The 23,322-nt window shown below is 38.0% G+C and overlaps 1 protein-coding gene across 6 annotated transcripts in view; it reads left to right on the top strand.

Annotated features, from left to right (window-relative positions):
• ULK4 (unc-51 like kinase 4) overlaps positions 1 to 23,322 on the top strand; it is a 241,679-nt gene that overhangs the window by 143,317 nt on the left and 75,040 nt on the right. For all 6 annotated transcript variants that reach the window (XM_032182763.1, XM_032182767.1, XM_032182765.1 and 3 more), the window contains exon 32: positions 3,450 to 3,555. In XM_032182763.1, the coding sequence (XP_032038654.1) occupies positions 3,450 to 3,555 (106 nt within the window). The remainder of the gene's footprint in view (positions 1 to 3,449; positions 3,556 to 23,322) is intronic.

The raw sequence follows: 23,322 nt of genomic DNA, 5'->3' as shown, positions 1-23,322 counted from the left end.
ATTGCTATCTAATTTGTTATCTATAATGTAATTAAAATACTGTAGTCCAGCTACGTGGTTCTAATACACTAAAAGAAAGAGAAATGGTAGCTTTAGACTATAGTATCTTGCTGAGTTTCATACTCCCACCTTGCTAATTCATATCTTTTTACCTATCTGGCTTTAAAAAAAATACTCCAACTGATTTCTTTTGTTAACTTACAACCCTTCAAAATTAGAACGAAAAGTTTAATGGCCTAAATACAGTGCAGTCCTATTTGAAAAGCCTGATTTATCTTCTGTGCTTTTTTTATAGTAGTATTTCCTTGTTATGCCCTTGGTATTTCATAGCTGTCCTTTTTAAGCACTGAAGCAATTAGTTTTGAGAAGGCTGATTCTTCAGGGTCCAGTGCTTTCCTGCCTTTCATTTGCCGAAGCTGTACATTTTAATGAAGTTGTTTCATCTGTGTTGCCAAACACTAGAATTTTGCTGCTTCAATTCTAATTATCTCTGCTGGCAAATGCTATGTTTTATTAAAGCTGTCAAGTGCACTGTTCATTAAATGTCCACAGTCTGTGGTGCTGTGCACACAAATTAGATCAGCTTTGCTCCTTGATAGATTATGAAGAAGTTACATATTTTTTTATAGACCTTTAAAATCTAGTTTAACAGCAATCAATGATGACTTAAGTAAGTAAAGCATACCTGTAGCTTCTTGAAACCTAGTATCCTGTCACAATTCATCTATGACACGTACATGAAAACTCTAGTAGTCCAGCTGAATATACTGCTTATTTTATTCATGAAGAGACAGTTTTGCTTATCTAAGATATGGTTTCATCTTGAATTCTAGTTGGTTTAAGCTAAGATAAGACTAACACATACTTGAATGTGAGCAAATGCATCAGTACTAGTCTTTCATTACAGGGTTGTGTAGTGTAATTAATCTTCACTAAAAGTAAAGATTGCTTCATTTTAGTGTTACCAACCTGGTGAATGCAAAAGATTGCTATCGTAAACAACTACCAACTTATAATGGCATATTTCAAAAGAGAATTTTAGTAGATGTTTGCTCCAAATATATGGGGCAGTAACAGAAATATTGTACTTGCAATAACAATATGAGTCACTCTTAGGTAGAGTTCTTTGCTTTAATTTTGTATTTTCATTGTGTGTGTCATTATTTTGAATAACAGTCATTTATCCTGTTTAAGGTATTGTGTTCTAAACATTCTCTATGAGGGTTAATAAGATATTGTGGTGATAGGTAACAGAGGAGCATGATGATCTTTTGAAAAAATGTTTTTCTCACTCTTCAGCTATCTGTAAGCAATAACTTCAAATTTATTTTTTAGTATTATGGCTTTATGGTATATCCTTTCTGTACTGGTTGTTTTATCTTCTGAAGAATGTAGGATTTATTCTTTCCAACATAGCTTTTAAATTTATCAGGCTGTATTTTAAACCTTCTCAAAAACAGATGTTTATTGTACTCTTCACAGAAGTCATAAATGACATCTCAAAGTGCTACGTAAAATGAATGGAACTTTGGGGATCTTGGATATATCCTTTTAAGGTCTGAGAGGAATCTACAGTCCTTCAAAAGGCTATGAGCCACTCTCCCTTATCACTTTTTATGATCCAATTAAAAAAGCTATAGTAGAAGTAGAAAATTCTTACAGCCTTAAGTTGAATAGAAGGCCATGTATGTTTATATATTTCTTCATCTGTTAATGTATTATACCTTATCAAGTACATTTTGTGGTATTTACAAAAAATAATAGCATTTAATTTTAGTTTTTGAGTGTGGAAACAAATTAATGCTGTTAAAGCAAACATGAGTCTCTGTTTGTTAAATCTTTAAAAGGAAAACATCTGTTTTTTGCAAAGCATGGCCCTTTATGCCATGGCAAAGTAGCATTTTATGAAAAGAGACATTGAATGTGCACTTCACAGTATCCTAAATTTCATCAGACTAGGAAAGAAATAAAAATCAGGAGTGTCTTCCATGAGAATTTCTTGTAACCATTAGACGATGATCACAGGTAGGGATTCAAATAATGTGGCTTTTCCTAAATGCTGTAGCTGGCCCAACATAGAAAGCAGCTTATAAACTAGAGATATCACTCTGAGTGTCACTCATAGGTAGTGAATCTTTGGAAGGATTATAAAACATGTTAGCTTTGATTGCTGCTGGCTGTCAGTTGATCAGTCTAATTCTGCACCAGCTGTGGCATTTAGACGATCAATAGGATTTTCCCAGGAAAGGATAGATTGCCGCTGTTGTTTTCAAGAATACACCTGAGACAAAAGGTCATAAATACCTGAGCAGAGAGATACTGCGAAAAACAAAACAAAAACCTCTTCCTGGCCACTGGCACTAGTCTCCTGAAGGAAATTTCAATAGGAGGGTTCCTGCAACTCTATTCAAGGGCTGAAGTAATATTTGTCACCAGAAATACTTCACCCAACTTCAGACCAATAATCTTTTGTCTTTTTCAACTTCAAATTTAATTCTTTTTCAAAGGCCTACTGCAGAGGATGGCTCAGAAGAGATAGCATGTTCTGTGGTAGTGATAACAGTATATGGAAAGATTTGTTTGGGAAGCATGGAAGTGAAGATTCATGTGAAAAACCTACTATATGTGAAATACGATTTTGTTTCTTAATGTTATTTTCACTTTGGATGTATGTTTCTATTTGGATTTGAATCTGAAAAATTGGAAAAAATACTCCCGGAACCTCCTAGGGAGATTTGAAATGTATTCAGGTTTATATTTATATCTAGACTCAGATTTGAAAAAACTTGTCCTATTTTGTATTTTTGGAAGTTAGTGATTTATTACTGTAAGTAGTGCAAGTAAAAAATGTTTTGATCTCACTGCCTTATCCACATCTTTCAAATTCAGCGTGCAAGTGTGTCAACTACCACAAAAGCAAAAAGTTTATGTAGAGATCCTGGCACCTTGTCGTTAGTAGTATAATCTCAGAAAATTGTGGAAAATCATTAAGCATAAGACAGACATCACAGGGGTTGTGTAATTAGATACAGAAATAAACACCTGATGTGTATGTGGAATTAATTTTAGACTTAAGAAAGTACAGAAACAACAACTGGATTTTATGACTCACTGTGGGTTATCAAGCTGAAACTGAGAAGAGTAAAATTAATACCATTAACAAAAGAAATATCATGCAAAGGGAAATGTTCCTTTTTTTCATGAATATATAGGGATATCTACTTAAAGAAAAGAAGGAGAAGTTTTGGTTCAAGATTTTGGATTTGGCTGCCTGAAATTGACATTCTTGAGTAAGATATTTGGCTGATTGTCCTGTATTTTTAAAGTTTGACTACTAGGGGTTGAGAGAGTATTGTTTTTGTGTTACTACATTTTTGGAAGAGAAACAGTCTTCACCTTGAAAAATGAATACTAGATTTTTATTTATTTATTATTGTTATTTATTGCAGGAACACCAAGACAATATACTAGGAAATACAATGCAAACTGCAGTTGCCTTACTGAATAACGTGGTTGCTAACAAAAGCACAAACATGATGCTACTCTTCACAGAAGGTATGTCTTTACCTTTGGTTATTCTGCTTTATACAGATGCTTCGCAGCCTGCTATAGTATCTTGCACTGTGTGAAATGTTTGATCATATATATTTATATTCTGTAGTGGTTGTCTGATAATCATATCGTAACTGACTAGTACTACTCCTTACTTCATCTACCTTGCCTTCATTTACCTTCTACATTTTGGTTAGAAATTTAACTTTAGAAAGTTATTCTCTCAAGGAGATGTGGTTATAAAAGAATTACTGACTAGAATTTACGTTATGCCTCTGAAGAATGGCTTTGGAAAAGAGTGGGCTAGAGCTCTGACCATCACAGTGCAGAGGGCAGGCATAGAGCACCACTGCAAATTCCTCCTTTTCTCACTGCTCAAATCTTCCTTTTCTCACTGCTCAAATCTGCAAAAGGATGTTATATAATAATTTTACACTTAAAAAGCTGACTACTCTTCCAGTCCAGTCATAGTCCTGACTATGGAGCCTTAGTATACAAACTATTCCACGTCTTCATGTCACTGTATTTTATTATTGAGTCTGCCTTTTATTTGCAACTTGGTTCTGGTTTACAAAATGAACAGAAGGTTTCCACTGTTGGAAATCCATATACTTTTGAAAACTTGTTTAGAAATATACACTTTGATTACATTACTCTCATTTGTAGTTAATGAGTAACTGACATCCAGAAATACTGATCTGTATTACCAACAGTATAAAATATATGTCATACTCCAGAAGGAAAAGGAAGAAGTTTGTGTAGAGAGAGGAGAAACAGCTGTGTCTCTTCTGAAGCCAAAAGGAAACCTTTTGAAAGTCTCTAGGAAAAGATTGAGAAGGTGGGATGGATGATACTTCATCAGAGCTTTTTCTATTGGTAATCACACCAGAGAAGGAGCCAAATGAGATAGTGTGATCAATGATTTATGTATTAGCACTGACAATGATGTACAGATTTGAAGATCTGGATCTGCCTTAGATGTATTTTAAAAAACAGCAACAACAAAAAAGCAAAACACATACCAGCCTAAAAATCTGCGAAAAGAAACAGCAGTAACGGTCATGTCCTTGTTTTCATAATTACCTTAGCAGGTAAAGCACTCAACCAGAAAATGAGAGACCTGAATCTGGGTTCTTTTTTACTCTGAAGGGATTGAATAGACAATTCCATCATTCACAAGACCAGCAGGAGCTTGACATTGTAGCTAATAACATGCTCTTCCCCTCTGTTTGAAGCAGATCCACTCTGAAGTTGGTGGTGTGAGACTCATAGGGCCAGAAGAAAAGGAAAATGTAATTGAGTTGGAGAGGGATGGTTTGTATGTTTCTGATTCTTTGGTTGTTTCTCAGTAAAGTGCATGTTACCCTTGAAACTGCTTGGAGTTTATTGGAGGTGAGATGTGTCTATTGCTTTTTCTTTCTTTGGGCACATCTCCTGTGTGTTGGGCTAGCACTGATCTAATCCTAAACTAGTGCTGATCTGAGCTGCAGCAGGATCACATAATCATCTAGTCTCTTGCAAGAGACTTCCAAGATCACCAAGTCCAACCTCTGACCTAACACTAACAAGTCCTCAGGGATAACGTCTTAAAACAGCACAATGATATACAAAGAAGTTAGCTCAGGTGTGCCTTACTCAAAATAATATGCTCTGTCTTTCTGCATGGCAAAACTATTCAACAGCATAGCAAAACTGAACCCATTCTGTAAACATCTCCCCTTTATTGTCCTACTAAGTCAACTCCCTTATGCTTTTTATGCTGCTGGTAGTATGTCAGTGCTCTTCCACGTCTCATCTGCTCCTAAAATAAAATGCATCTCTTCCATCATGATAGTTTCCAAATCAAAGAAGTGGGGTAGCAACATTATTAAAGTCTTTTATCATTTCCAAGTGCTATGTCATAAATAACTTCAGTAATGTTTTCAGACTATTAGTGATTGGATAACTCTAACTTGGGCTCACTGAACTTCATCATCCTAACTAGGAAAAACAGCACAGCAGCCAAAAACAATTTATCTGAAGTAAAATATCGCTATCTTCTCCTATCCCTTTTACCAATGGGTTAATCTTCAGAGTACTGAAAATACGGGTTGTAGCCATTGCTTTGTTGATTAAGGGCCTAACTGTCAAGTGCAGAACTTCTGAAATTTGGTTTTTAGAAATGTTATGAAGATATTGATTTTGTAATTGTAGCCTGTAAGGCTTTCTTCAAACGAAACTAGGAGAAACGTTGTTCTGCCCAAACTGGAAGTCTTTTTATCCTTTTCCTTGCTAGCCGTAAATATATGGGGTTCACTACAAGAAAATACCTTAAACTTTCTCTGCCGCCATCTTTGATGTTCAGCTTTGTCATTTTGAAGGACTCTAGTGTAAGGGAGAAGAGTGTGATTGAGTGAAATGGCCACTAAGCTCCCTCTTGCAGAAAAGGATCTTGGGGACCAAATGAAAAAGTTGAACTTAGGTCAGCAGTGTGCCTTTGCAGCAGTAAGGGCAAAAGTGAACTACAAGAAGAAAGAATAAATGGAAGGTCGAGGGAAGTGATTGTTCTGTATTCTTTACTTGTGAGATTGTGTCTGGAATGCTGTTTTCAGTTTTGGGCTCCAAACTACAGGGCAAACACAAGCCAAGTCTAGAGGAGAACCACCAGGGTGGTTAGGAAGGTTGAACACACAATGTGTGTATTTGCAGCCTCTGCCTGTAGCATTACCTGAAGTTATTCCTTCCCAAGTACAGAACGTTGTATTTGCCTTTGTTGAACATCAAAGAGGCTTTTGTCAGGCTGCTTCTCGAGCTCTTTCTAATTGTTGGCTCAACCTTTCACTGCATCAACTGCTTGCCTCATTTCAATGTCATCTGCAAACTTGCTGAAGGTGCATGTTATTCCGCTGTATTAATGCTCTCTGTCCAGGCTGTTAATGAAGGCATTCAACATTCATGAGCTGTTCTGCTGCCTAAGAAAAATGCTGAAGACAAAGTATTATGGGACATCAGTTTCCCTTATTCTCCTATTACAGTGTGATGATTAATTGGTGTATATGTGGAGCTTTAGAAATTAAAAATCTTAAATACATGATAAATGTTATAAGGAGATCATGTTAAGGGGTCAGTCCTGTCAAGTTATTTAGTTTCCAAGAGTCCAGACATTAGCAATGAGGATTTCTTTCCAGTTCTATGTATGCCTTTCCTCAGCTGCCAAGAAAGCAGTATTTTTGCAGACAGATCATTCAGGAACCCCAGTCACTGTTTCCTTCTGTGCCTGTTAGCCTTTGGAACTCTATTCTGCTCAGTGGAGCTCTATTAGGTGGTAGAGATTTTTTTTTTTTTTTTTTTAATGGGATGCAGGTTACATGTTGAACTTTCCCCTTTTTCAAGGGAATCTTGCATGATCGCACTTGCTTCATTACTACTTCTGTGATTTCAAATTAATAACCGTGATACAGTTGAGCATTTCAGGGACGTGCATACAGGGTGGACTGTCTAGCATTAATTTCTCTCTCCCCTGAACTGTGTCCTTGTGTGACAATACATCAGACATGTAATGATAACCACCTGTAACATTTAAAGGTGAAATGGAGATTAACATATGCAACTGAAGTTGCAGAGGGACTTTAAAATGGCCTCTACTGTGTTATCAGCTATTAAACATTTGTTCTGTTAACATTAACAACAATTTCCACTTAATAATCAGAGCGGAATAATATGATTCAGTTTAATTACTGAGACTGGAAGTCAGTAAAGAGACCGGGATTAGTATATGGTCTCTTGTGGAAAGTTAAGATGAGATGCTAACAAGCCAAGACAATATTGATCATTTTTAGTGTGGTTTTCTAAGAATGTGAAACTTACTCTCTGTCCCTTGTCTCAGCTTCTGGCTGCCAGTCTCTCTTTCCTCCCTTTCCCCATCCTCTGAAATTATTGGACAATTTTAAACTGATTTGAGCGAGCATAGAGGCTGCAGGGGGAGGAGGGGGACAGGGACTGCAATCCATACTACTCCTCCCAGTTTGATGCCAGTGTCAGTGACAGATGCCCAGAGCCTGCACAAGGGTCACAGGTCAGCAGGAGAGCACCTGAAGAGCAGCACAAAGGAATTCCAGCCAGTAAGTCAGCTTATCAGGGGGCCAGCCTAAATGTCTCTGTGCTAACACACGTAGCATGGGGAATAAACAAGAGGAGTTAGAGATGTACATGTGCCTGCGGGACTGTGACCTCCTTGGCATTGTGGAGGTGTGGTGGGACAGATGGCTCCCATCACTGGAGTGTTGTAATGGAAGGATGCAGGCTTTTTAGGGAAGACAGGACGAGGAGATAAATAGGGGGTATTGCCCTCTATGTCAGTGAGCAACTGGAGTGCATGGAGCTCTGCCTGGGGATGAATGAGGAGCTGACAAAGAGCTTGTGGCTCTGGATTTAAGGCAGTCCAGAGGGGAACTTCAACCACCTCATGGGGAACTTCAACCACCCTGATACCTGTTGCAGGGACAGCACAGTAGGGCATAGGCAATCCAAGAGGCTCCTGGAATGCACTGATGATAAATTCCTTCTCCAAGTGATAGAGGAGCTGACGAGGAGAGGTGCTATGCTAGACCTCATTCTCACCAACAAGGAGGGGCTGGTGGGAAATATGAAACTCAAGGCCAGCCTTGGCTGCAGTGTCCATGAAATGATGCAATTTTGGATCCAGAGGACAGTGAAGAGGGAGCACAGCAAGCTCACTACCCTGAACTTTGGGAGAGCAGACTGGCCTCTTCAGGGGTCTGGTTGTTAGAGTACCATGGGATAAAGCCCTTGAGGGAAGAGGGGCCTAAAACAGCTGGCTAATATTCTAGGATCAAGATCTCCAAGCTCAAAAGCGATGCATCCCAACAAAGAGGAAGTCAGGCAAAAGTGCCAGGAGGCCTGCATGGTTGAACAAGGAGCTCCTGGAAAACTCAAACACGAAAAGGAAGCCTACAGAGGGTGTAAGCAAGGATATGGCTCCAGAAGGCAAAGGCAAGGACTGAGAGAATGATGAACTGCCCACTGTTAGAGAAGATCAGGTCTGGGACTATCTAAGGAACTTAGAGGCACACAAATCCATGGGACCCAATGAGATCATAGAATATATGATTTTATTTTATTTTATTGTATTCACCTTCTACTTTCTTTTTAGGATATCTGTAATCTTCTGGTTTTAAGTTTGTAACCGCTGAATTCAACAGTATTTTGGTCAATGGCTGGGAAGGGAAGCTATGCAATGATGTTACAGGATCAGTCAGTATGTGGAAGCCACTCCCACTATAGTCCACCCTTTTAGTTTGGTGGCATAGGAGGGAGCAGTGCCAAGGCTTTTGGAAATAAGGAAGGGGAGGCGTCATTTGTTTCTGTTATTGTTGGAGCAGCCTACTGAAAAGACATATTGTCTACATTAGCCATGTTTTCTCTGTTGACATGTGTTGACATACCAATAAATTTAGGTATGAAATGAACATCAGGTCAGGTTTGGCTGTTTGATGAGTGAGTGGTGTTAGTGTACAGGTCTGCTTAATTATGTGGAATATGATGAATAATAAAAAGCCAAGCTCAGCATGGTATTTAATGTAGTAAAACAGTCTTGTACTCTGACTCACAGATATATTGTCTTTATTTCGCCTTCAGTGTCGCCTTTCTTTTATTTTTCATATTTTTATTTTTACATGTAGATTACATAAATTAAAAATAGAAAACATTGGATCATCTTAATTGTCTGTATTTCACCGTATTTTCAAACTTTTGGGGTCCTGTTTGCCACCTGGGACATATTCAAATGCAAGGAAATTTAGTCATTCGAACTGTTGTATCAGTAGCATTTTGCTTATAGGAAGAGTTTGGACATTGTATATATACTAGATTGTAGAGAAATGTGTGTCAAAGGTTTTAGCTGCTTTATCAGGATCCTCACCCTGAAGAACCATACAAAACAGGTTGTTGCAAAATAAGTCTTTTAAGCTGCAATTGGAAACTTCTAATTCTGTAGATATCTATTCCCAATAATTTCTTAAATGTATTGCATGTATATAAGTAGCTGTTTTCAGTATATCTAAAAGTAATTCCAGGTAATTCTGTCCTTAGGAAAGGTTTCCACTGTAAATCAAAGCTGATCTAATAAGTTGTTTGCAGCCCAGTGTTACTTACTAATGAGTGTACATTTTCAGCTTTTTTGGAATCCCATTATATCCCATAAGAAGTTTATCATAATGTTTTCATTACCGTCTTTTAAGGAGATGATGTATTTGTGAAATTCAGCCCAATCGTGTTCAATTGAATGACGTTTTCCAGGCTCTACTGCTGTGATTCTGTGTTTGGCTACTATCCTGAAGTATCCATCCCCAGCCAAGTAAGCAGAGAAACTTGTCTGGATGTTTGAAAGCTGTGATGTGGTATAGTGAATCCTAAGCTTTATTCCTTATGCATTCATATTGTTGAATCTGAGGAACTAAACTAAAAATGTAACGGTGAGTTCTGACACGTAGAATAACAAAACTATTTCCAAGTTCTTCTTTAAAAATGCAAAATCTTTTAGTAGTGGTATGTAGTACTTCAAGCAGTTTCAGTAAAAACTGAAGTTCTTAAGGAAAGACCTTAAGTGAAAACGTAGAATGTTAGCTACAGTGGTTGTTATATCCAATAACATATTTAGAAAGCATGGTAAGCGCTTCAAGTGGGGACAATTACTAAAAGTGAAAAAAATCTACAACACAACTTTGTAGTCAGATCATTGTAATTCTTTCGCTCCTTGTGAAAGAAAAATCAACCTTCATGGGTGAGGTATCCTATGCTGCTTGTTGTCCACTGCTTTGACTTAGTCAAATGTCAGGAGATTTCATATGTCTTTGTGTGTTGTATCATTCAAATCTGTTAAATATAGCATATCCAAAAAGTAGCACATGTGAGACCAACATCCAACTTTCTTCTTTTTTGTTTAAGAGGGGGGGAAAAAAAAAAAAAAAGAAAGGGCATGTCAGTACTTTACACACACGGATCTTTAACTCAATGACAGGTAAATGGCAATGACTTAGCTTTCTACATAGACAAACCCCAAAGGTCCCTAACTTAACTAAATCTTTGGGGGATATTTTTCTACCTTTCATACCATACCGGTAATTGCATTTTAGCTTCAGTCTCCAAAAGACATTTGATTAAAGCCCATAGCACACTTCTTAACAACAGCTTCTAACTTCATAATAGCTTCTAGCTTTCCAGCTAGCTCTCTCCCACCTGATAAATTGTCAGCAGTCATGAAATTAAACTGCAGTAATTTAGCAACTCAGATCTTCCTCCCTGCCCTACCTACCTGCGTAGCAGAAGTTTGAACTACTGTAAAGCACAAAAAGTATATTGTGACATGGCATGGGACCTTGATTTTAGGAACACAAGTGAGTTATTAGAGTAGCTGGCTTCCAAGTTGTGGGATTTTCTTCTAAGATGTCTCAACTGACTCTTTAGACAGTGGTCAAGAAAATGACTGTGGGTTAGTCATACAGGGGAAGTCTATTTACAAGGGAAATGTGATATTTACAGAATCCTATATAATGCATTTGACAAATATGTCCTTAAAACAAACAGTCCATGAAGAAAGCAGACATATTCAGGCTAGTTCTGAAGCCATTTGCTCATTCTCCGTCCTCCTCGTCTTGCAAAGAACAAATCCCTGCCTGTGGATATGGGGTATTCAGTGAGGAATACTGCTTTTTCAAGGTAGCATATCAGGTAAAGAGTCATCAGGTTATTTTTATTGCACTGTTTTCATGCTTAAAAAACAAACAAACAAAAAAACCCACTGTTTAGATAATTTTCAGGGTGTTTTTTAGTCATTATCAGTGCTTCAACTAATAGTACCTATCCTTACAGGCTAGAGTTTTTGTTATCATTTGTTTCTAGAAGGCAGGAATTTTCTGCAAAACTTTTGCAGGATGCCCTATAGGAATAATTTTGTTCACTAATTGAAGACAGAAAATGTGTGTGTTTGTTTTCTTTTTTTCATGAGAGTACTTTCTACCTGCTTATTGTATAGCAGCCTAAGCAAATAGATATCTCAGTTCATGTTCAACATATTGTGATTCTAGATGGAAAGAGTAGCAGAGAGAAGTAGTTAGGGAAATCAATACAAGTAAGAACATGGAAGCATTTTTTTTTCTGTATTAACATTTAGAAACAAAATACTCTTACTTCAAAAATATATGAGTGAGAAATTATTTTTAAGTACAGAAAATAAATGCAGATAGAGTACATCCTGCTGGAGTAGTTGTAGATGTTGCTCCTGTAGGAAAAGTGTTCCAGTTGGGAGGTATGTGCACATTACAGCCTCTGCTTTGCAGAACGTAAGCTTTTCCCAGCTCCCTGCGAGTACTGTAGTTACTAGTTCAGCTCTTGAGCAGAGATATGTGCCTATGAACATCTAAAGATAGTCGTTATGTGTCACTATGTTTGTCTGAGTTACAGCTTATAGGAAAAGTCAGTGGTGGTTGAGCCTGAAGAAGTCTCTTCTATGATGTTAGGAAGTTCAGAATGTTTTTTAACAGTATTAAGACATGTTTTGCTGACCTTAAATGCCAGTCACTCAGGTGCAAGTGTATAACATCACATTGTTACACTTAGAAGTCGGGTGTCATAAAAGATAACTGGAAATCGTGTCAAAATAGCATAGTAGTAGTGGAGTCTTTGAGGAAAAAATAACCTGTGTCATCCTGTGATATTCAACTCTACAGCCATTTGAAAAGGATGAAAATAGCAGCTGTAATTGCTGTGAGAAACAGTTATGCCATTGAAGCAGAACCAAGCCTGTTGTTGAGAGCCGTGCCCATAAGGCGCAAAATGTCACAGCACGCTTGCTGAGACTTCAAAGGATGAAATAAGTTAATAGAGGCTCAACAGGTTGTTACATCTTGTCGTGCTGCTGCTGCACTGTGAAAGAGGACTGGCCTTTTATGTGGCTGGAGGAGGCTTCCTGATATTGTCCCTGTGGTCAGCCAAGCAGACCATCTTGCAGCGTAGCTAGCTGGTTAAACTAGCTGGTGTGTCTCATTGTAATGCCTAACTGATGGAAGTGAAAGGACTAATAACAACAACAAAAAAAAAAGCCCAAAATGTTTTAATTCAATGGTATTCAGGTCTGAGAGGGCCTATGCAGAAAATTGATGATATAACTGATAAGCTTATTTTATTGGTGAAGAGTTAGTTCCTTAAATAGAGCAGTTTCAAAACTTCAACGGTCTATATGTATGTCTAGAGATGTGCTAATCATAATATAACTTTTTTTATACCTGTCAGATTCCTAGAGAAAACACAAGGCTTAGACTGAGTGGTTACACTGACTGATAATATTTGGAAACAGAAAGCTAACTTAAAAAATGCATTTTTTATGTTAAAATATGTCATTGATTTTGTATCTGAGGATGTGGATCTCTGAAGGTTCCCTGATGACAAACTCTGGATTGTGAGAAAGGAGACAGTCTTAAAAGCTTGTGGGCCTTTTCACCCGCTTGGCCATAAAAAAAAAAAAAAAAAACGATGTTTGTTTTCCCCTCTTCTCTAGAGGTTGTCTTCCTTGCATAAATTTGAGGTGCTGCTTTTCCCGCTGTCTAATATTAGCAGTATCATTAGACATTACGTTAACACTCTCATGAAGTGCAACCCAAATCATACATGTATATTAGGACTAGTGGATTTGATCAGCTGGAAAGAAAATTAACAAGTAGGTAAAAGTGTAGCTGTTGTATTAGCTGCAACTTTACTATTGATGATACAAACTATTTAAGTTGTTACAGATAATAAAATCTAATTATGTTGGTGTCCCTATGTAGCTTGCCAGATATAAATAGTAAGCTAAAAGTTGTATTCAGAGATTAAATTTGAAATGTAGTTATATATTCGAAAAGAGACTCAGCTGGAATACAGTTACTATGCCATAGCTTGTAGAGCTATCATTTATTTTCGATTCTAGCTTTCATATTGTCTAGATATGAAAGCAATATATCAATGCCAATTTAAGGTAAGTGCAAAGTTGCAAAGGTACAAAATACTATACACAAAATTAAACTACATCAATCATTACTCTGTCATGGAACAGCAGTCTTCTTCAGATGCAGTTATTTAATCCTACTGAAAGAAGTTCGTTTTGTCAATTGCTATAAACAAGCACAATTTTGGGCAGGATTGATCTATGACAGATGATCTTTGAAATTTTTTCACTGAATTGAAGAATGTTTTGGTTTATGTTTTGTTTTAGATGTTTTCAGTAGTTGTCATAGCTCAGAGACAGCTATTTTCCTTTTCCAAGTTATTTGCAGAAGAAATATGAGCTACACAAATGTGTTGATCTCACAAAATGACCTGTTTAAACCACTTGTGGACAATTAAACTTCAAAATAATTTGCCCTTTAAAGAAGGGCTACTATATAATAATGAAAAAACTTCGAATTATGTACTGTTTTAGAGTGGAACAGTTCTGTTTAAATTGACCTTCAAAGATAAGTCCAACTGCATGACCACTGCAGTGCTAAAGTTAAAGCATATCATTGAGGGCATTGTCCAAATGCCTCTTGAACACTGACAGGTGTGGGGCATCAACCACCTCACAAGGAAGCCTATTCCAGTGTTTGACACCCCTCACAGTAAAGATATTTTCCTTGTATCCAGTCTGAACCTCCCCTGGTGCAGCTTTGTGCCATTCCCATGAATCCTATCATCAGTGACCAGGGAGAAGAGACCACCACCTGCCTCTGCACTTCCCCTCCCAGGGAGATGTAGAGAGTGAGTCGTATGTTTTTAAAGCCTTCTGAAAGTCTCAATTTGTACAAAAATGCAAAACTATTTTTCTGTGATATTCTTTTTTTGTTTGTTTGTTTTTTTCACCCACATATTCTTTTTTGTTTGTTTCAGATTTTTACCTACAATGTTTATATGTAGTTTTTATAGCTTGATGTTTGTTTTTTTTCCTCTTCAGGATCTAATTTTATAATGTTTTTTTTAACGTAGTTTTTACAAACGCTTTTTTCCAAAGTAATATTTTTATCTGCATTTCATATTTCAAAAATCATTTTTATGTGTAAATTTCTTTTGAAGTCTAAAGCCACAGGTCCATGTCCACACAGGTTTTCCACCATTCTAAGTCAGTATGAATTCAAGTGAGTGTTTATGTTTTCAAAGTTATTTAGGCAAGCTACCAGTCCTTTACTAGCATTTTGTTCCTATAGCATTTGGTCATTGCCTGGTAGAGTTGATATGGTGACTGATTAGGTGCATATTTGCATCCATGATTATTTATGCTTTATAGAAATACCAGGTGTGGAGGGAACATGACTGAACTGCAATAGAAACCTCCAGCTGAGGGCGATTATTTAAGTTGCTCTGACAAAAATGCAGACATTTATTTGATGATGGAATTTGATTTTCTTCATTACCTTTCCATAAATGCGTCACAGACTTGGGTATCAGCCCTTTAAAAAATATGTATTATTTTTGTCTCTATCTGGCTGAAACTTTTTTCCCAATTGAGCTTATATGTAATTAAGAAGGGTTTTTGAAGATGGAAGTTTGTCAGCTTAGACTTCTACTCAAGGAAAGCTAGGTTGATTTCAGATCTCAGTTTTAAGCAAAAATCAATCTAACTACAAATAAAGAGGTCCTAACTTGATAAAACATTGTGTTGTTGTGGTGTTTTAGTTGGTTGGTTGGTTTTTAAGTTTAAAAAAAAAAAAAAAAAAGTATTTAAAGGTTTCCATAAATGTTTTCACATTCTTAGATAATTTTGCATTAGGTAGCTGCTCTTTCCTTTTGTTTGGAGAAAACTAATACATGGTTCCCTTTGAATTTTCATGAAGAATAGGAGAAGAAAATTGATGTCTTTATAAGGTCTCAAGTTCTATTTCTGCCTTTTAGGAGATTGTAACAAATTAGATTTATTTTTTTTCATCATTATCACCCACATTCTGGGGAAAATGAGGAAAAATAAAGGTGGAAACTTCTAGTTTGCCTGCATCCACTTAGTTCCAGTTCCTGAGGGCCATTCTTTTTTGCCTATCGTATTACAAGTTGCTTACTCAAACCTCTCATCCCTATTCCTGTGAGACTTGGCAAAAGTCCTGCATAGTGTTGTTAATGGATTTATTCACACTTTTAAAAGATCGTATTTCCTACCTATTATGCCCAGATTGTGACATACAGCTTTTTAGCCAATGATACAGCCATGAAATATGACTTATTTCTTTGGATGGCAGCAAAACTACTGTTACTATATGCATTACATGGAGATTGGAAAAAAAAAACAACCAACATGATGACTCAACAGTCTTTCCAATACAGCTTCTTGCCAAATAGAGTAGCTGTGTCCTTTCCTCACACAGACAAATATTGAATATTTTGATCCTGCCACCTGACCCAGAGTGACATAAAGTGTGAGTTTATGCCATTATTTATCTTACAAGAAAAATGCTCTTGAACTGTTATTTATTTGGCACTTTCTTCAGAACTTACTTGTTGAGTTCAGAGAGCGCATTGGTCAGACAGCAGTACAAGATGAGTTTAGAGGCAGTATTTTGTCTATACTGTAAGGAGAAGTCAGAGTTAAGATAAGGAAAAGGCAGATAAAATGCCCAAAGGAACATTTTTTTTTATCAAGGAAGATTTAGGGGTTTTGAGAGAAGGTATGGTTTTGATAGAAGATAGAAGCCCATGTTTGTGCTGCCTGTGACACCCACTCTTCCCAGGCTGAATTGTAGCCTACTATCCCAGCTCAGCACAGTATTCTGGCAGGCCAGATTGTGTAAAATGTTTGACGTCAACTTGCTGTGAAACTGCTTATCTTGAAAACTTAATTATACACATCTCTCATTTCTCATGTCTACTTCCTGCAGCTTCTCTCCAGTTCTTGCATAATTCATTGACAGTCCAGTTCTGCAGATCTTAATTCCCCCGGTCTTCCCACCAGAGCTGCTTTTGTTTGGCATAGATCCAGACTCAATAGATCCAGACTTCACTGTTTGTATCGTACTTCCAAAGTCCCTCTTCCTTAGTGCTCAATCTTCACTAAGTCTGGTAATTTCTATCTTTCTAAAAATATTGGTGGACAAAGGCAAAGGACAAATCTAGTTCTTACAGAGCAGAGCCAATTTTTTTAGCAGATCTCAGCTATTTACAGGTGGCAACTGTATATTGGTTCAATCTAGAAAAATGTGTATTCCTTTTGTGAAACTCCTTGGGCATCTATAAAGCCATTCAACACACAAATTTTATCTCCGACCCAGAAAAAGTGTTTCTGCGTGCAAACAGAGGGAAGCCCTGTCAAATATGCCCTGATACCGTCATACTGTAGGATATCTGTTGGAATCCTAAATCCTAGGTGGAAGTAGTGATCTATGCTGAATGTCTTGTAGGGCGTATTATCTTATAAAATGGTGGGGATATTACTTCATTGTTTCAAGCTATTATTAAATCTTATTTTTGATGTTTGTCTTTTCACTGGAAATGACATGGGGGAGGAACAAAGGAATATAAGCCCTTCGTTGCAAGCTCCCTCTTCACACCCTCTTTTCCCCATCCAAACGCCTATCTCATCAAACAAAAGGATGGAACTTAATGCCTTTGCCTGAACTTGCTTTTGAGAATCAGTGGTCTGGGAACAAGCAGGCTGGAGAAGAAATGTAGGTACATTTCAGTGTCAGTGCAAAAGGCACAGAAGAAGGGACACATGGGGCACAGCAAATCGCTTCTAACTGGGACAGGATGAGGGAGGCTCCTAATGTGGGAGCAATGTGCATTCATTCATCATAGTGGTAGAGTTACTGGGACACTGTAGTACCTTAATACCAAAGAAGCCCAGCAGAGCAGGCATGATAGAGAAAAATGAAGAGGTGCTAAAACAGGACTGGCATTACCAAGTTTCTTTTGCTGTTCTGTTGCACATCTTCACAGGTCACCCACTTAACAAAAAGATCCTGACTCTCTAAATTCATTTGTTTTTTGGTGGCTATCTCTCTGACTGTCACTTTATCAATGTCCCTAACTTCTTTCTTGCCTCTGAAGAAATTAGGCCCTTGAGCAAAACAGGGTCCAAATTCTCAGTTAAAAGCATCAGATCCGCAGCAGGATCTAGTTCAGCTCATTGTTGGGGAAGGTGCTATAGTTTCCTGTTTCTATTTCAAAATTGGTTGTCTTGGGTCAAGGTAGCCTGGTAGACCAAGCCAGTCCATGTGACCTCCTTACAGTAGGAGCCAGTTTCTGTATGCACAGGCTTCACTACTCTCAGCAACATGCACGTGCACAGATAATGTGCGTGCTGTTAACAGCCCACTAAGTGAATAGACCCATGCTCCTGTTGAGATGTGGTACACAGGGTGTGGAAAATTGAATTCAAACACAAGAAGACGTATTATTCTTTCAGAGTCTGGACTGCCTTTTGATAAATAAGCTGATGGAGCACAGTCACTTGTAGCCATGATAGTTGGTACATATCAGTAGCTATGCTGATGGAAAATGAAGGCTCTGTTGGTGTAGGATGAATTAATGATGGGGATTGGGTGAAGTACTTCTGGTACCATCTGAATTGGCAACGTGATCACGGTGTGGTGGGTTTGAGCTCAGAGATCCAGGTGGTAAGGTTTTAGAGACTTAATCAGACACAGCCTTAGTGGTATAGTCAGAAGACAGCAAATTAGGAAGAGTCTGTTGGGTGGTGTTTTCCTTACATTTTTTCAGAAAACAGCTGAGCTGGCAGAAGAGGTTTGAGGCTAAAGCGTTTATCTGCTCACAGGCACAAAACCAGATTTTACTGTCCTGAGATGTCCTGACTTCTGTTTAAGCCCTTTGATCACGTAAATACACCAAAGCCACCTTGGACAGTTGCAGCTACTTGTCAGCTTTCATTTATGTTCAAACCTTCATTGATGAATAATGCAGGATGTTACGGGAAACTGTGGCATAGTTTGAGTTTTGTTGTAATAAGCAGCAGCAAGTCGCACTTAGTGGTTACTCTAGCCTTTGCTTTTGTGCTTTGGTCTAGTAGTAACAATTGCAAAAGACTGTCACTTGAGAATCCAAGTATCTGTACTGTGTGAGTTTTCATCCCATGGAAGGCTGATGTAAATAGACCAAGAGTAGGAATAAATATATAGTATCTTACAGAGCATGACTTTTCTGTGGGGAATTATATAGAGTTTCTGCACTTATTCTTTGCTACGTATATGGGGGAATATTTGTCAACTGTGTTTTATTTCTCTAATTTAAAACTGTTTGAAAACTTCAGAGAATTTTCTGAAGCTAGGGTTCGTTGGTCCTTATCACTTGCAGTCCAGGGACTCTTGAAGGCCAAGCTAGAGCAATTAGTGCTGGTAGCATCGTTCAAAGCTGATGAATGCTGTCAATTGGTGACAGCAGTTCAGTGCTATATCCATATTCTGAAGCAGTTCATATCTGGCCTGTACAGGTTTTGTCAGAAAGGCAGCTCTCAGAGTTTGAATGTAGTCTCTGAAGGATTTCAGTAGAAGGGAAAGTTGATGCCAAAGCAGAGATATGAAGATACTTGAAGTAGATAAACAGGGTTTAATCTTATGTGGCAGGAAGTCTATTATTAAAACAGCAATCCCTTTAGAAGAATTTCTAGTTCTAAATTAAGCCGAGGATACAAATTCCCCCTGTATTTTATCACACAGTAATTGTTACAGGCTTGATCTGTCTGAGCAACAAATCAAAAAGCTTTTCTGAGTCTTTTCTGACTCCGAATCTCGTTGAATGCAAAGATTTCCTAATCTTAAAAAAAAAAAAAAAAAAAAAAAAAAAAAAAAAAGAGAGAGAGAGAGAGATTTTAATCTAGTAAACAATTTTTTAACCTCATCTAACATAACCAAAAGATTTTATTTTAGTTATTACCTTGTAAGGGATGAAACAGGGTTTATCAAGACCTGACTTGAAGTATAGCCTGCTGTAGAATAAATGTGCTTTATTAAACGGAATGCCATCTCTATCGTGTCTCTGACATACGGAGAATATCTAAGTGAAAAGGTACTGTAAAGTTTACCTAATAATAGCAATAATAGTAAATCCAGAAAATGCAATTTCATCTTATTACTGTCTTGTTTTATTTATTTATTTTGTGATGGAAGAAGGTTGTGCTTGCAAGCACTGCAGAATTGGCATATTGAAATACAGTATCAAAAAAAAAAAAAAAAAAAGCTTAAATCCATATGAAGAGATTGCAAGTTTTGTTTTTAATATATGCCCCAAAAAGACAAATATTTTAAATGTGTGCCCCTTGAAGTCACTGTATGACATCCACCTCCATCCTTCCCTACGTCTTCCAGCTCAAAGAGTCATCTGAGTGTGTGAGTCTGCTTCAGGCTAAGTCAGATGGGCTTAGGGAGGCTGCCCATCTAAACAGCAACAAGCAACCTAACATAGTTTGCCAGGGGAGACCAGCATGTACCCACACGTGCTCTCACACATTGCAGGAGGAGTAACCTCCAGCAATTGATCACTAGCAAACATCTGGGAAGAGCCAGTATTTGCAGTCAACAAAGCTGTTTACAAAATGAATATCTGTCAGGCGGCCTCACTTTTGTGTTCTGTTGTATTGTCACGTATCTCTCGGGATGATAGCACTCAATTTTACATGCATCAAGGGCTTTATGCTCCCTGATTAACAAAAAAGCATCCTACTTTTGATGTACATGACATACATTAGTGACAGAACTGGCAGCACTTCTTATGACTGCTGGGTACTATATTTCAATTCTGGAGAGCAGAAGTTTAATTTGAATACCTAATTTAAAAATAAATGTTTCTTTTATATCCAGTTCCACAAGCCTTCTGATATAAGCATTTAAGCATTGTGTGTGCATCTTCAGTGGATCCTACCTTTCCATTATGTTTTTCACTTATCTTTTTGAGGTAGATGAGCAATTATTCTCAGCTATTACAGAATGTAAGAAGCAGACAGTATTTCGAGAGACTGTGGTGCCAACAGTGTGGTATCCAAACAAATCAAACCTGACTGCTGAAATGAGGCACTATTAATGTCTTGTCAACACTCTGAATAGATCCCCTGAACATCATTATAGTCCACAGTTATGCAGTATTCTCTCATATCAATTTTGGATTTATTATTTTTTCTCATAGTACCAGAAAGCATTTGGATGTTTTTATAATTATTTTGGGAAAAAAGTTACCTTCTGATACTTCGCGTGTCCTTGCTGAACAAGTTTGTGCTCACGGTCAACAAGTTACATTCCTAGGAATGAGGGCCACCTCAGTAAATCTCAAAACCAAAATTCCCTGCCTTCAAAACTTTGATGTTATATACCCACGAGTGCTGTGAACTTAGTTGCAAACATCTTGGCTATCTTTTCTGACTTGACTCTGGTATGGTAGAGTCAGACTGATACCAGAAGTTGAATTTGGTTGAAATTTTGTTACAGAAACCTTAATGAGATTCTAAGGTAGGAAAATTCTCATCTTTTCATTTTTAAGAAATAGCAAAACAGGAACTCCCAAGGGATCAGTTATTACACTTTTAGAAATATTCTTCATCTTTTTTTTTTTTTTTTTTTTTCTAACTGCTTCTTTTCATACAGAATAACAACTTCCTTGCCTAGTTTGTGTAATTTTTTTTTGTTTTACTGGTTTTATACTGACTAGTCAAGCATATTAAGCAGTATGTGAATATTTTATTACTCCTAGATTGTTCAAGTTGTATTTTTGCTATTTTTATATGCTCAAATACATTTTTAAGTTAGTATCCACTTATTTTCTATCTCTTAGCTGTGCTAAACAGTTGTTAGTCTTAATCACCTGCATGTTTGTTCCATAATTTAAATTTTAGAAGAAAGTAGATTTCAGTGCTGGGAGGATTCTCTTTGTCTTAGAAGAGTTTGACATGGTTCCCTGGGAAGTTATCAGTAGTAAGCTCTTTCTTTGCTAACAAAAGATGTCACCTCTAAACTGCCTTCTAACAGTAACCACCAAACATTGCCACTCCTGAAAAATTGAATTAGAGCCATGTCATGTCTCTCGCCTTGACTGACTGAAAGCAGAAAAATCATGCCACTGAGAATGTCAGGTGTGTGTTTCTCTTAGGCATCCACACTCAGGATAATGAATTCTTCCCTGTCTGCTTTCAGCCTCGTAGTAATAGTGACGACTGGCTTTCTTCCCTGATTGTCATAATCCTTACCATACCCACTTAGAAAAAGTGGGTACCCACTGACCAATACTGCACAGTGCCCTACCTGCAGCATGTGCAGGAAAAGCTGAACCCCAAACCCTTCGGTGTGACCACCTGAAGTGAAATTTTTGTTCCTCAAACTTCGTGATTTTTTTTTACTCAGTAACAGAATGTCCACTCTGTCTCTGTATGAGTGTATGACTCTGAATATGTGCAAAATTTTCTTCTTCAGATGCTACTCATTTTTAAGATAAGAATAGAAAATAATTTTCAGGGCAGCAGCCATGCAATTAAAGACTTTTTCATTCCACTGGATCTGATATCCATAACTCACCAAATCTTGAAATCAGTGTTGACCTAACTTCCTAGTTCATTCTTCCCTCAATAATATTATAATACTGATGCAAATAGTTCCTAAAAGGAAGTAAATATCATTAACAAATAATAAACAAAAATAGCAAAAAATAATGAGCCTCTTTAAAAATGCCATTACCCTAAAGATACCATTTTCTTATGTTGCCTGTTTTCAGATGTTCAAATCAGAAAACTTTGAGCAGTATGGTTGTGATGCAAAGAATGCAAATGAAGTCCAGGTTTATACAGGTAAATAAGGGTTTGTGAAGAATTCTTGGCGAGGCCAGGAAGGGGACCAGTAAAACCGCTGTATTAGACTTTCGGAGGGCTGACTTTGAACTGCTCAGGACACTGGTTGGTGGAGTCCCTTGGGAGGCGGTTCTGAAGGGCAGAGGGGTCCAGGAAGGCTGGGCGCTCTTCAAGAGGGAAGTCTTAATGGCGCAGGAACGGTCTGTTCCCACGTGCCCAAAGACGAGCTGGCGGGGAAGAAGACCGGCCTGGCTCAACAGAGAATTGTGGCTTGATCTTAGGAGGAAAAAGAGGGTTTATAAGCTTTGGAAAAGTGGGCAGGCCACTAAGGAGGACTTTAAAGAAGTAGCGAGGCTGTGCAGGGACAAAATTAGGAAGGCCAAAGCTCATCTGGAGCTCAATCTGGCTACTGCCGTTAAAGATAACAAAAAACGTTTCTATAAATACATCAACACAAAAAGGAGGACTAAGGAGAATCTCCATCCTTTACTGGATGCGGAGGGAAACTTAGTTACAAGAGATGAGGAAAAGGCGGAGGTGCTCAATGCCTTCTTTGCCTCAGTCTTTAGCGGCAATACCGGATGTTCTCTGGATACTCAGTACCCTGAGCTGGTGGAAGGGGATGGGGAGCAGGATGTGGCCCTCATTATCCATGAAGAACTGGTTGGTGACCTGCTACGGCACTTAGATGTGCACAAGTCGATGGGGCCAGATGGGATCCACCCAAGGGTACTGAGGGAACTGGCAGAGGAGCTGGCCAAGCCACTGTCCATCATTTATCAACAGTCCTGGCTATCGGGGGAGGTCCCAATCGACTGGCGGCTAGCAAACGTGACGCCCATCTACAAGAAGGGCCGGAGGGCAGACCCAGGAAACTACAGGCCTGTCAGTTTGACCTCAGTGCCAGGAAAGCTCATGGAGCAGATCCTCCTGAGAGTCATCATGCAGCACTTGAAGGGGAAGCAGGCGATCAGGCCCAGTCAGCATGGCTTTAT

The sequence above is a fragment of the Aythya fuligula genome, chromosome 2, assembly GCF_009819795.1.
Source record: "Aythya fuligula isolate bAytFul2 chromosome 2, bAytFul2.pri, whole genome shotgun sequence".
In the NCBI taxonomy this organism is placed as follows: domain Eukaryota; kingdom Metazoa; phylum Chordata; class Aves; order Anseriformes; family Anatidae; genus Aythya; species Aythya fuligula.
This window is presented reverse-complemented; position numbering and strand designations above follow the sequence as displayed.